Source organism: Panicum virgatum, chromosome 6K (assembly GCF_016808335.1).
Source record: "Panicum virgatum strain AP13 chromosome 6K, P.virgatum_v5, whole genome shotgun sequence".
Lineage (NCBI taxonomy): Eukaryota > Viridiplantae > Streptophyta > Magnoliopsida > Poales > Poaceae > Panicum > Panicum virgatum.
In genome coordinates, this window is record NC_053141.1 from 44,975,770 (window position 1) to 44,989,083 (window position 13,314).

At 48.7% G+C, this 13,314-nt stretch overlaps 2 protein-coding genes and 1 pseudogene across 3 annotated transcripts; 2 read left to right on the top strand and 1 right to left on the bottom strand.

Annotated features, from left to right (window-relative positions):
* Positions 1-19: 19 nt before the first annotated feature.
* LOC120712957 (60S ribosomal protein L17-like) lies at positions 20-2,671 on the bottom strand. Its single transcript, XM_039998906.1, has 7 exons — positions 2,527-2,671; positions 2,395-2,431; positions 2,248-2,288; positions 1,009-1,239; positions 814-916; positions 675-742; positions 20-317 (listed from the first exon to the last, which is right to left on the bottom strand). Exons 1-7 carry the CDS (start codon positions 2,527-2,529, stop codon positions 285-287), a joined length of 516 nt encoding a protein of 171 aa, XP_039854840.1. The 5' UTR covers positions 2,530-2,671; the 3' UTR covers positions 20-284.
* A 4,267-nt stretch (positions 2,672-6,938) lies between these two features.
* On the top strand, positions 6,939-9,135 carry LOC120712958 (exocyst complex component EXO70B1-like). Its single transcript, XM_039998907.1, has one exon. It carries the CDS (start codon positions 7,064-7,066, stop codon positions 8,885-8,887), a length of 1,824 nt encoding a protein of 607 aa, XP_039854841.1. The 5' UTR covers positions 6,939-7,063; the 3' UTR covers positions 8,888-9,135.
* A 903-nt stretch (positions 9,136-10,038) lies between these two features.
* On the top strand, positions 10,039-13,220 carry LOC120712959 (annotated as a pseudogene). The gene is made up of 12 exons (XR_005691097.1): positions 10,039-10,213; positions 10,807-10,922; positions 11,003-11,065; positions 11,148-11,184; positions 11,293-11,374; positions 11,536-11,654; positions 11,739-11,834; positions 12,024-12,134; positions 12,212-12,313; positions 12,399-12,446; positions 12,552-12,767; positions 12,857-13,220. The product of XR_005691097.1 is annotated as a sulfite oxidase-like (transcript).
* Positions 13,221-13,314: the final 94 nt, after the last annotated feature.

Consider the following 13,314-nt stretch of genomic DNA (forward strand, 5'->3'; position numbering starts at 1 on the left):
TCACACGAATCATGTCTGCTTGAACAAGTGTCCATATATCTTAGAACACTGCAAATTTTGTAATTAACTTTCAATGCATAATCTGGACGAATAAATCTCGCTATAACCAAATTCAAATATATTACGAATTGCTCGTACAATCTGAAGCACAACATCAAGCTCAGCAAATCCTGATTCAAGCGTTGTATCCAGGAACATCTCAAGAGGCAAGGCTGCCAGAAAAACAACATAAGAGCTACAGCTATAATTCATCGACAAAATAGCCTTGCTCAAGCTAACATACTTCACTGCTTCCTTGATGCGACAATATTGTCAGCCTACAAAATAAGTATCACATTGATCAAGAAAACAGCTGAATATAAACCACTTCTAACAGAAGGTTGTATAGAAACACCAGAAACATATAATATTTCTACCATATTAACTTCCTCGAAGGAAAAGGGAAACCACAGAGTAAGAGGGTGGATGCAATTTCCTTAATCATGATAATTTGCTTTGCTGTAAGGTGAATTATACCAGTATGGCATGCAACGATATTTCTTCCAGTTCAGTAGTTTACCGAATTAAAATGATAGGATGCTTCAAAATATGCACCATAAGAATTTGAAGTCAAACAGCTCTGAAATATCAAGATCATGTTTGATAAACCCAATCCACAGGGATTAAAGAAATACCTCTTTCTTAACAGGCTCTTCCTTCTCTGACAGGATCAACTCAATGTGGCAAGGTGAGGACATGTAAGCTGCAGCAAAGCAAATTAAATATGACATTCATAAACGCCACAAGAACAAAACATCATCCCTTAACACGTACGATTGATGCGCCCATGAGCACGGTACGTGCGACGCCTCTGCTTCTGAGCTTGGTTCACTTGGATGTGTGAAACATAGAGGTTATCGACATCCAAGCCTTTCACCTGGAAGTAACAGAAAATTAAGCTAACCCAAACAGTAGGAATGCCATGCACATTTTTTAAAAAGAAGAAAAAAGAGGGCAGCAGCATTATACATCAGCGTTACTCTCAGCATTCTTCAGCAAATCCAATATGAACTTGGCTGATTTCACAGGCCAGCGACCCTGCCCATTTGAGTGGTGAGACTTAGCCTGAGCAGTGCGACCAACACCCCCGCAGTATCTCCGGAAGGGAATTGCCTGCTTGTGAGCCATAACATCCTCAAGGTACCGCTTAGCCTTGGCCAAAGGCAGCTTGCGAAGTGCAAAAGCTGTCTCCCTTGTGTTCTGCAAAGATTAATACCAGGTTAGGAAGAGAAACTGGAAACATATTGTGAACATCAGAGGCGTCATATGATATCTACTAATCAGTAAAGTCAGTATTACAGTATGCCTAAGACAAATGTGAAAAAGCACCATAAAATAATTTCAAGCCTGCAGATCCTTTCCATGCCAGGTTCATAGGATAGCCTAAACACCTAACTTCTAACAGTAGGTACAGCTATTCACCTAAATATTCTGTCTTTGATTGATTAGTGATATTTATAATGACTGACTTTGATTGATTAGTGATAAGACCAAATATAGAATAGCAACACACTAGTTTTTGTGGGAGAACTATACACTGTTTCAAATACAAGCCAGAAGTATAGAGAGTAGCAAGACTGTTAGAGAACACATCAGCTTAAAAAGGAGATGCATGACAGTGCTTTAGAAGGGGATAAAGCTGCTAGCAACACCCCAGCCACATGAGTTACTTATGATGATCCATGATGCTCACAATAAAATCAGCAATCAAAAGATCCTCAAAAAAACTCAATACAAGGTGAAAAAATTGCAAAATCAATCAGAGTTTGTTTAAGATGTGATTAGCATGATGCAAGCCATGTTACCACAATATTTGAGGCTCCTATTATCTTACAAAATACCGTTTAGAAGCTTCAGGTGCTGATACTCCACTTAGGTAAATCTCCGGCAAAATAAAACATGTCAAATATGTCACATTGTCTATGAACCATTTGCGATGGAAACAACACAACAGTTCACCAATAACAATCAACAATGTGTTCATGTCTGCTCATTTGAAGAACATAGCAGAACCTTTACTCTTTAGGTTTCCCACATTGTAACACATCCATGCATGATGCCACACTTGTCCAGAATGCCAATACATGATTAATTATCACTAAGCGGTCACAAAGCTCCAGTAATGCCATAAGCCGACTTAGTTCACCATAATTACATCAACTCCACAGCAAAATAATGAGGAAACAGTCAATTCGCAAGGAAACGAACCTTGAAGTGGACCCTGAGATCCCTGCCCATGGCCTTAGCCGCTGCACAGATAACACAAACAATCCATCAGAACCACCACAAGAAGAGGAGCGAGCCTCCAACACAAGACCAAAAGCATTGCAGAAGCGAAGCAGGGCGAGATCTTACACTTGGTCGGGTTGCCCGGCTCCTGCGAGTACTTCACCTGAGACGCAACAGCAAAGATGTCAGTCGGATCGACCGCACAAAGCATGGTAACCATGGTTGAAGAGAAGCCACTGGAGAGAGGGAGAGTCTGACCATGGCGTCGGCTGTCGGAGTGCGCCGGCGGAGGAGGGAGGGGTCGCCTTCGCACGAAGGCTGAGAAAGCAACGAGGCGCAGGCGGCGGCGGTCGGGGAAACCCTAGTCGATTTAGAGATGGGTTTAGTTTTAGAGATGGGAGAAGTGTGGACGGGCCAAGTATCTGGGAAGCCCATGTAGGGCCCAGATCTGGCCCAAAGCACCTGGTCCATGGGGGCCCTCCAACGTTGTGGTCTCTCGCGCGGAAAAAAGAAATGAGAGAAAAAGAATCTCGCGACTCCGAAAGAGGGTTCAATGAAACGATATTTTCTTTGAAAATATAAATGTTTGACCGCCTAGTGGAGATCTCTTGAGAACGGGGGTTACGATATGCAGATCAAATTCCTTGTGATGCATAACGATCCGACGAAGGAGACGTCATTCTGAATTTTTAACGTTCGTTCTGTTCGACTGGCTGTGGCTGGTGCTTATTTACTGTGAGAGAAAAATATTGCTGGCTGGTTGGTGGTTAGTGCTGATTTGATGTGAAAAAAAACGCTGCTGCTGGTTGCCAGAAGAACAGTGTGATTTTGAAAACAAGTTCAGAGATCCAAGTTTAGTGGGAAAATCGTCATGATTGATTTTGACGAGTAATTAAATTTTAAAGGAAATGTCAATCCACCCACTCAGCGAGATCGTACGTGTTTGTCCGATGTGTTTCACCACAATGTCAAAATAGTATTTTTATTCTATCATCTAAAAAAAATGCGTTTCACCAGATCATTTTCAGCATAGAGCCATAGACAAAGTAACAGGTGTGGGCTGATTGGTGCAAAATAGACAGAAGTCTAGGTTAAAATGAACGTGTGTACTGAGCTATGATAGGAAGGAGACATGTTTGATCTTTTCTCACTACCTGTCAGAATCAAAAGCTTTTATGCGAATCCGGACTTGACGATCAAGGCGTATTAATGAAAAGGATAATGACTCCTAATCTGGTAGCATTCAGCCGTTGATGGAGAATAATGAATCATATCCGAATATTTGGGTGATGCTAACATGAATGCTCAATTTTTCTACCAAGAGAAAGATATGTAGCGACGACACTTATTTAATCTTTTTTTTTCTTGCGAAACATTTGTAATAATTTTATACCTTGTAAACATGTATTTTTGAAGAATTTTCCTTGCAAAATATTACGAGACTTGTGACCACGAAAAATTTACTACGAGACTTGTGACCACGAAAGCGCCACGAATAAATGTGTCCACGAAATAAAGTGCACATTAAATATAAATTTGTCACGAACGCTACTGGAGGAGGCACGGCGCTGCAGATTCTTCCACTCCCAAAGACTAAGGGCATGTTTGGCAGGACTCCGGCTCCTTCAAAAACAGCTCCGGTTCTGGCTTTACTCGTGGAGCGGCTTTTTCGGTGGAGCTGGAGCCGTTTTCGAAAACGTTTGACAAAACAGCTCCTTCTAGTTATTAATATACACAGAAAATATAAAATGACCATACTACCCGAGTCTATCTATTTTTTTCTCAATTCATCTTCTCCTTATCCTTTCTTGCTGCCCAACAGGCCATGGCAGCTCCGCCCCCTCCTTCCGCAAGGCCACGGCGCCGCCGGCAGCACTGCCCCCCTCGTCTGGCTTGGCCACGGCGGCGCCGGTAGCTCCGCCCCCTCCTCCCGCTCGGCTGCGGCCGCGCCGGCAGCGCCGCCTCCTTCCTTCGGCTCGGCCGCGGCGGCATCGACAGCTCCGCCCCCTAATCCCGCTCGGACGCGGCGGCGCTAGCTCTGTCCCCCTCCTCCTGCTCGGCCACGGCGGCGCCGACAGCTCGGCCCCCTAGTCCCGCTCGGCCGTGGCAGCGCCAGCTCCGTCCACCTCCTCCCGCTCGGCCACGGTGGCGCCGGCAGCTCGGCCCCCTCCTCCCGCTCGGCCACGGCGGCGCCGGCAGCTCCGCCTCCTTCCTTCGGCTCGGCCGCGGCGGAATCGACAGCTCTGCCCCCTACTCCCGCTCGGCTGTGGTGGTGCCAGCTCCGTCCCCCTCCTCTCGCTCGGCCGTGGTGGTGCCAGCTCCGTCCCCCTCCTCCCGCTTGGCCACGGCGGCGCCGGTAGCTCGGCCCCCTCCTCCCATAGTCCCGCTCGGCCATGGCGGCGCCGGCTGCTCCGTCCTCCTCCTCTTGCTCGAGCCGCAACGCCACCGTTCTTCGCCCCGTCGTGGCTCGCCGCACCTCGGCTACCGAGGAGCGCGCGAAGAGGCCACGAGGAGATGCAACGCGCGCGGGAAGGGGGAGGGCAAAGGTGGGAGGCGAGATGGAGGAGCCGCCGGAGCCTCTTGGAGCTACCATTTCGTGGCTCCTCCCCCTCCGTCCCGCTCCAGTCACCGGGATTCCCGGGGTTTCAGCGCCCGAGCTGGAGCTGGAGTCGGGTTTCAGCACCGTTTGGCAGGGCTCCAGCCGGAGCTGGTTATGGAGCCGGAGCCGGAGCCCTGCCAAACAGGACCTAATGTATTTTTCTTCTGTTGCTAGTTCGTGATTAGGGTGAATAAAATTTTTGTTTGTGTTGATCATTTGATGTATAATGAAATAGTATAAATCGGCGACTACAATAATTAGAAGTTTTTTCTCATAGAGTTGGTGATTGTGGATTGGAGGGTGAATATGCGATTAAAAAATTAAACCAAGTGTTAGATAGACGCAAAAACAATATGCACATACGCATCCATATGGACCATATCCATATGCTCCTTACACGTTCGGGATTAGCTGTGTATCTTCCATAAATGGACATTATTTTAGAGGAGGAAGGGTTATGGCGTCACACACCATTAAAATTGTTTTCCAGGGGCGGCGGATGCTTTCTTTAAGATTGCACAATACAACTCAGTCACTCGCAACGCACGCCCCTATGAATATACGTACACAAATCTACCCCTATGAGTATCTTTGAAGACTGAGTCGACAAATTCTCGAAATTGACGAAGTCACAGTAGGCGTCTCGCTGTCAAATAGAACGCTGTCTACCACTGAAAACACAATGCTGTTAAATTCTAGAAATTTCGCTTTCACGAAAAGTCGAATCCAGGACCTGAAATGCTATCAAGGCTCTTGTAACCACTAGGCCACATCCTCTTTCGCGGGCAGGGCGGATGCTATATTAACTTGCTACTGAAAAAAAACGTTCCTATAAATCAGAACCAATATTTTTTATAGCAGTGTAAGAAAGTGAACCACTGGACTAGTATGAACTTAAGCCATGTGCTACACTGCGAGGATTTTCTATCACCTTTTCTTTTTCCTTTTGTTTTGGACCAATGATCTTTCTCCTTGATCTCCATCATAGGCCAATAGGCCGGCCCTTGGCACTTGATGGGCCCCGTGCATAATTTGTCTTTGGTCCATTGGACCCACGACGCAAACCGCTCGTCACAAAGACTGAACAGGAGCTTTGGACTTTTTTATAATTTTTTTCCTGTTTCTGAAAGAACCTGTGTAATGCGCTAAGATCAATACATTTTCCTTCTAAAAAAAAGACTGAGTAAACCCTGACCTTATCTTATTTTCAAAAAATAAAAGAGAGAGTAAACCCTGACCAGACCAATTGACAAAGCGGTCAGCAACCAGTGGCGATGATCCACATTGGACGTCTTGAGCCGTCTGATCAGAAACTGGCGGCGCAGAATGGAACAAGAAAACCAAAAGAAAATTGCTTGAAGGACGTTGCTTCCGTCTCAACTCAACTCTTGCCTGTTCGGTGGCAGTTTTTTTTTACTTAAAAAAAGGCCAAAAATGATTGCGCCGACTAGAGCAAATTGTTCCTAAAATATGGTCAAGTTAACAAACATCATTATAAAATAGAAAGCTTTCATTGACCTCTTGATCTCGGTATTTTTTTCTTCCTCTGGTCGTCGCATACTAGCCAACGCACAAAAAAAGTAACCTTTTGTATAGAGAGGAAACTGTCAAATGTTTGCTGGGACGTGTCACATACGTCCAGGTGCTCCAAAAAAACCGAGCATTCTTGGCCTGATGAAGTGATGAGCAGGAGTTCCTGTTTGCATGAGCTAAAATCCAAACTCTGTGAAATTGCCATGAAACTTTCACATCCTACGGAACTTGTTCAGCAGCTGCAGCCATCTCCATCTCCTCGTGGAGCTAGTGGTGTTGCAAACGAAGCTACTGTAAGACTAGTAGACTACTCCTACTTGTAGAATTGACCCTGCTCGTTCTGCTGCAGTCGACATCTACACGTCAACGAACCAATGTCCTCCAATAGCACACACCGGACGATCCATTTCATTGTACACGACTTCTCAAACAAAAAGGACACATGCATTCCCTTGACATGGTCTAAAATGGATATTTTTTTATATCTGCTCCATGTTAAAAAGAAAGAAATTATTCTGTCTGGGTTATCAAAGGCAAGTATAAATTGCCATCGAGATCTTTCTCTTTGCCCACCAGAATTGCACCTTTAGAATCGTTCGAGTGATCCAGTCGCGGCGACGACCAACAAAGGTTGCTTCGCGTGTTCCCACGGCGGCTGCGTCCATGGAGAGGCAGAGCGCGTCGTCGCCGGACGCCGGGCAGGAGAGGGTCATGGCGGCCGCGAAGCACATCGTGAAGAGCCTGGCCGTGTCCAAGAACGCCGCCGACGACATGATGCACTTCTTGTCCACCTTCGACCCTCGCCTGCACCCCCTCTCTTCTCCGGAGACGGGCGACGAGGCGTCCGACAGCGGCCCCGACGACGCGCCCGGCCGTGGCGGCGACGGCGAGGAGGAGGAAGAGATCGCCGCCGCGGAGGAGGTCATCCGCCGTTGCAACTCCTCGCCTTCTTCCTCCGAGACGATCGGTATGATGGACTACCTGTACGCCGTGGACGACGCCATCGCCGCGGCGGGCCACTCGGCCCGCGCCGCCGCCGCCGTGCACGCCGCCATGCCGCGCCTGGAGGAGGAGGTGCGCTCCCTGCTTTCCTCCTCTCCGCGGCGCCTCTCGCTCTCCTCGGACGACGTCGACGAGGCCGCGACGCCCAGCGCGTCGCCGCGCCACGGCACGCTCTCCCCGGACGCCGCGGCCTCCGTCCGCGGCGTCGCGGACCGCATGCTCCGCGCCGGGTACGGCCCGGAGCTCGCGCAGGTCTACGTCTCCGCCCGCCGCGACGCGCTCGCGGAGTCCGCGGCGCTACTCGGCGTCGAGGCCGTCGCCATCGAGGAGGTGATCAGGATGGAGTGGGGCGTGCTCGACCAGAAGATGCGGCGGTGGAGCCACGCCGTCAGGGCCGTGGTCAGGACCTTGCTCGCCGGCGAGCGCCTGCTGTGCGACGAGGTCTTCGAGTCCGATGAGGAGCTGGGCCACGAGTGCTTCGCCGACGTCGCCCGGGGCTGCGTCCTGCAGCTGCTGGGATTCGCGGACGCCGTCGCCGTGTCGGCGCGCGCCACCGAGAAGCTCTACCGCACGGTCGGCATGTACGAGGCGCTCACCGACGTCCAGCCCGACCTCGAAGCCCTCTTCTCCGGCGACGGCGCGCGCGGATTCTTCGCGGGCGAGGTGTCGAGCACCGTCGAGCAGCTGGGCTCCACCTTACGCCACACGATCGAGGAGTTCGGCCACGCCATCCACGGCGAGGCGTCGCGGAAGGCCGTCCACGGCGGCGAGATCCACCCCATGACCCGCTACGTCCTCAACTACTGCGGCCTCCTCGCCGAGAGCCACGGCACCCTGGACGTGGTCCTCGGCGACGCCGGCGTCAACGACGCCGACGAGGCCTCCACCGACGGCTGCGCCGCCGCCTCGACGCCGTCCGCGCGCTGCATCCGCGAGCTGCTCACGCTCCTCCTCTACAAGATGAACGACAAGTCCCGGCTTTACGACGACGCCGGGCTGCAGAACATCTTCCTGATGAACAACCTCTACTACGTGGTGCAGAAGGTGAGGGAGTCGCCGCCGCTGCGGGAGCTCCTCGGCGACGACTGGCTCCGCCGGCACCGCGGCCAGATCCGGCAGTACGAGACCGCGTACCTCCGAGCGTCATGGACGGCCGTGCTGTCCACCCACCTGAGGAGGGACGACGGCGCGGCGTCGAGGCCGCCGGCGGGGCACAAGGCGGCGGCGCCGCAGGGCGCGTCGGCCAAGGGCTTCAACGCGGCGTTCCAGGAGCTGTACCGGGCCCAGACGGCGTGGAAGGTGACGGACCCCCAGCTCCGGGAGGAGCTGCGCATCGCCGTGTCGGAGCGGCTGATCCCGGCGTACCGGGCGTTCCTAGGGCAGGGGAGCCGGCACCCGGCGAGGCACGTCAAGTGCAGCCTCGAGGACCTCGAGAACTACATGCTCGACTTCTTCGAAGGCGTGCCCAAGTTTGTCAGGTGGTGATCGATCGCCGGAGCAGAGGACCATGAGCGCCGCGCATGCAGTTGATCCCGCTTCTCCTGATAGTTTGATCCCGTAGCTGTTGATTCCTCCTCCCTTTCTAGGTTCCTTGGGTTCCAAATTGATCTTCATTTCAGTCAAGCTACAGCTTTTCAGATGTACATATACATCAAAATTCATGGGTGTATATATCATGCTTTATTCCGGAGATTCATGTATTAAACATTTCAGGCCCATCGAGTCCATTGTCAGATTTGCCAATCAAAGCGCGCCAATTTCACTGACCTTTGCCAATGATGCTGGGCGTCAGTCTGAGCACACACTTTGGTTTCAGACAAAAGGGTAATGGTTGAACAACAAATTCTCGGATTTCGGAGATGAAGACATAAGATGGCAAGGCAAGCAATCATGCAGAATCATATGGCAAGCTAGAAGTTGATGAACCAAGCTAGAACCTGCGATTCTGTATCTAATACTTTTTTTTGAAGGAAACAATACCTAAAATTTGCAACGGGACATGACATTGGCCCGGTTTGGTTGTTCTAGGCTTCCTTAGTGCACACAAGCCGAGAGAAGAATCTCGCATGCATGAAGTACTAAAAGAAGTCTGTTTGCAAAATTTTTTAGGGATAAGTGTAACTTTTCACGACGAATCTAATAACGATAATTGGCTACAGTGATGCTACAGTAGCTATCCTATAATTACGCGGTCAAATGCCTCATTAGATTCTTCAAAGTTCCGTTGAGTTGTGGAGTTGGTTTTATAAACTGCCTTCATTTAATACTTCTAATTAGCAGTCAAAGTTTCCTAGCACAACTTGAACAAGTTGATAGTTCTACTCTTTTTTTTTTTGAGATTAACAGTTCTACTCATTTTATCTGCTGTTTCAGGTCAGAAATCAAGGCCCACTAGTAATGCACGGCCCACTATTAAGTTACTAGGCTTAAGCCCGTGTTGATGAAGCAAGGCCTCCTCCTTTTCCTTGCCCACAGAAACCTCCAGAAAAAAAAACCTATCAAATTCAAGTGGCGGCGCGGTCCCACATGTCATTCCACTGAAATGTTAGGTCGGGAAAGTGGCCGCCGCGCCGGCCTCGCGCTCGCCGACAGGGAGCCCACTTCGAGCCCGCGGCGTTGTCTTGTCTCGGTGTCATCGTCTCGCCTCGTCTCGTGTACCCGTCATTTTGCGGAGCAGCGAACCCCCAGACGAACAGGGAGCGAGCGAGCTCAGAGTCGGAGGCCACGCGCGACGAGATGCCGGGCCTCACGGCGCCGTCTGACTACGCGGAGGAGCCGCCGCGCCACCCGGCCCTCAAGATCAACTCCAAGGTCAGCGCCGCTCCCCTTCCCCCCGCGCCCGGCGCCCGTGTTTCCTCACCCCCCCCCCCCCCAATGGAGATTCGAGTGATTGGGCGCCTTGTGGTGTCGCAAAGCGCGCGGATTCGTTCTCCGGTCGGCCGGATGCCCGCGAGGGTTTCGACGGTGCCGGCGCATCGGCCGATCGGGGCCGCCGTTGATGCTGTGTGCAGGAGCGCTCCCACTCCCCCGTATGCGGCATGCGTGTGCACGTGCTGTTAGTGTGTGGTTGCGATTGGTGAAGTGTGGCGAGCAGGAACTTTTGTAGCCTGTGTCAGTGTGCAAATAGATCCCCGTTCACTTTGAGAAACAAGGCGAACGGATCATGTATTCCACGGCAATTGGATGTAGTTCTCTGTCCGCTGCCATCCTGATGCAGGGTGTCCATTGGCAAGGGCTGCTCCTGAATAATTGTGTAGATTATCGAGGGCTATAAGTTTATGTTAGCAGGAAGTATTCCTCAGTAATTCAGTGAGATACAGCGTTCAGCCCGTTTACACACCATCGTTTAGCCCGTTCACTGAAATGCCAATGGACTAATGTGGTAGCATTATGTTGCTGTGCAGGAGCCGTTTAATGCTGAGCCTCACCGGTCGGCACTAGTCACATCTTACATTACCCCGGTGGATTTCTTCTACAAGAGGAATCATGGACCCATTCCAAAAGTCGAGGACCTCTCAAGGTTTCTTAATAGGAACTTTGAATTTCCATTTGTTATAATCAGTTGCAGACCCTGACGTTACAGTATGAATGGATGAACAGATACAGTGTTTGCATTTCTGGTCTTGTCAACAAGCCTATTCAGCTATCCATGGCTGACATTTGGTAATTTCTTTTAGTATATTATCATGTGAATGTGATGTTATTTGTATTGTGCTTAAAAAATTGACATAAACTTCTCATTCAGGGCTCTTCCAAAGTACAATGTCACTGCAACTTTACAGGTTATCTATTGATACCTTACATGCCTTGCTCTCCTTGATCTTTCTGTGATGTCAAATATATTAGTGTCACGAATTTTTGACAATGAGATTCTGATATGATATTTACAGTGTGCGGGAAACAGGAGAACAGCAATGAGTAAGGTACGGAAAGTGAGAGGTGTTGGCTGGGACATATCTGCTCTTGGAAATGGTAAGAGCTGTGCTATTTTTAGAATATTCAGAACTTAGAACTTAAGGGATGTGCTCTGTTTCAAATATATAGAAATGCATTCTGTGCGCTCATCTCTGTGCATACTGGCATCCAAAGTAAAGTGCTTTACTACTGTGTTCTGATCTTTTATATTGTTCCAGCAACTTGGGGAGGAGCAAAACTATCTGATGTCCTTGAGTTAGTTGGAATACCTAAACTCAGTTCGGTTACATCTTTAGGAGGGAAGCATGTTGAGTTTGTTAGTGTTGACAAGTGTAAAGTGAGTAACTGAGTATATTGGTCTTTATTGACTGGCAGCAGCTTTTAGTGTCACCTCACTGATCTCATGTTGTTTGTTTTTCAGGAGGAAAAAGGTGGTCCTTATACTGCATCTATTCCATTAAAGCAGGCAACAGATCCTGATGCTGATGTATTACTTGCATATGAAATGAATGGAGAGGTGTCAAATGTTGTCCTTTCTTTTCATAACTGAAATTTTATTCTGTATAGTCTTCGGTCTGATGTTGAAGTTTGTTTCGAAAAGTGGATTTTTCATAATGCTGTTGTCGCACTTCTACTTCTTGTTTGCTTTGTCATTTAATCTAGATATGTTCCGGACTTCACACTTGTTATAATTTACCATGTATAGGTCCTCAATCGTGACCATGGATACCCACTCCGTGTTGTTGTTCCTGGTGTTATTGGTGCACGATCTGTAAAATGGCTGGACAGTATCAAAATAACCGAGGAAGAATGTCAGGTCTTCTGAAAATACGAGTGCAATGCCTTTTCAGTTTTATTTTTCTATGTTTGAAACTGACTGCTATTCTCAACCAGGGCTTTTTTACGCAAAAAGATTACAAAATGTTTCCACCAACCGTAGACTGGGACAATATTAACTGGTCAACTAGAAGGCCACAGATGGATTTTCCTGTACAGGTATGCTACATTATCATTTCTTCTATGCTAATCTGTTCTGCTTGGCTTCTGGATAACTTATCTTCACTTACTTTTGATCAAGTAGTCTGCTATCTGTACACTGGAAGATGTAGATGTTATTAAGGAAGGAAAGGTTAGTGTTATTTCATAATAATGTACTCTTGAGACTTCATCATGTGTGCATACCATGGGCTAGAATAAAATCATATTCACACGCGGCTATGATTGCTCGCTGCAGGCGAGGATTGCTGGATATGCACTTTCAGGTGGTGGCCGTGGTATTGAGAGAGTGGATATATCTGTTGATGGGGGTAAAACCTGGGTCGAGGCTCACAGATATCAGAAAGACGGCGTGCCATATGTATCTGATGGACCTCAGAGTGATAAGTGGGCTTGGGTTCTTTTCGAGGCTACATTAGACATACCAGCAAATGCTGAGATAGTAGCAAAGGCAGTAAGTGAAACCCATTGCAACCCACTGTTTCAGCAACTTTTGTTGCTCTGAATAAAACAGGTGGTGAAAACGCATCTTCTGGATTGCAGGTGGACGCGGCTGCAAATGTCCAACCCGAAAACGTGGAAGACATGGAACCTGAGAGGAATCCTCAACACATCCTGGCATCGGATCAAGATACAGAATTTGTCATGCGCTGGAAGATCTAAGCTGTGAAATAAACATGTCTGGAATCTTGGAGCAATCATGGTGGTGGTCCTTACGAAGTGTTAATAACAATAGTGTCATTTCAGCTTTCAGTGTTTCTTGCATCGGACTGTAACATACGTGATGGAGCTGTGTCGGGTAATTGCAGATGTTGGCTATCTGATTTCAAGAAAATGTCATTGTATTATGCATTGGAGGATACTCCCTCTGAACTGAAATATAAGTCCATTAAATCCATTATTAGGACGTCAGCACGGCACAACACTTCAATTAAGAATAGCTATGCGAGCGTACTGTTTCAAATACAAAGGGATATGTTTGGAATAGGAGGCAGAATATC

Bases quoted from the DNA above. Each gene is read 5' to 3' on its own strand.
- LOC120712957 (XM_039998906.1), bottom strand. The intron at 2,289-2,394 runs GTAAGATCTCGC...TTATCTGTGCAG, and splicing joins GCCGGGCAACCCGACCAAGT to CGGCTAAGGCCATGGGCAGG. The intron at 917-1,008 runs GTATAATGCTGC...TGTTACTTCCAG, and splicing joins ATGCTGAGAGTAACGCTGAT to GTGAAAGGCTTGGATGTCGA.
- LOC120712958 (XM_039998907.1), top strand. From the start codon at position 7,064: ATGGAGAGGCAGAGCGCGTCGTCGCCGGACGCCGGGCAGGAGAGGGTC.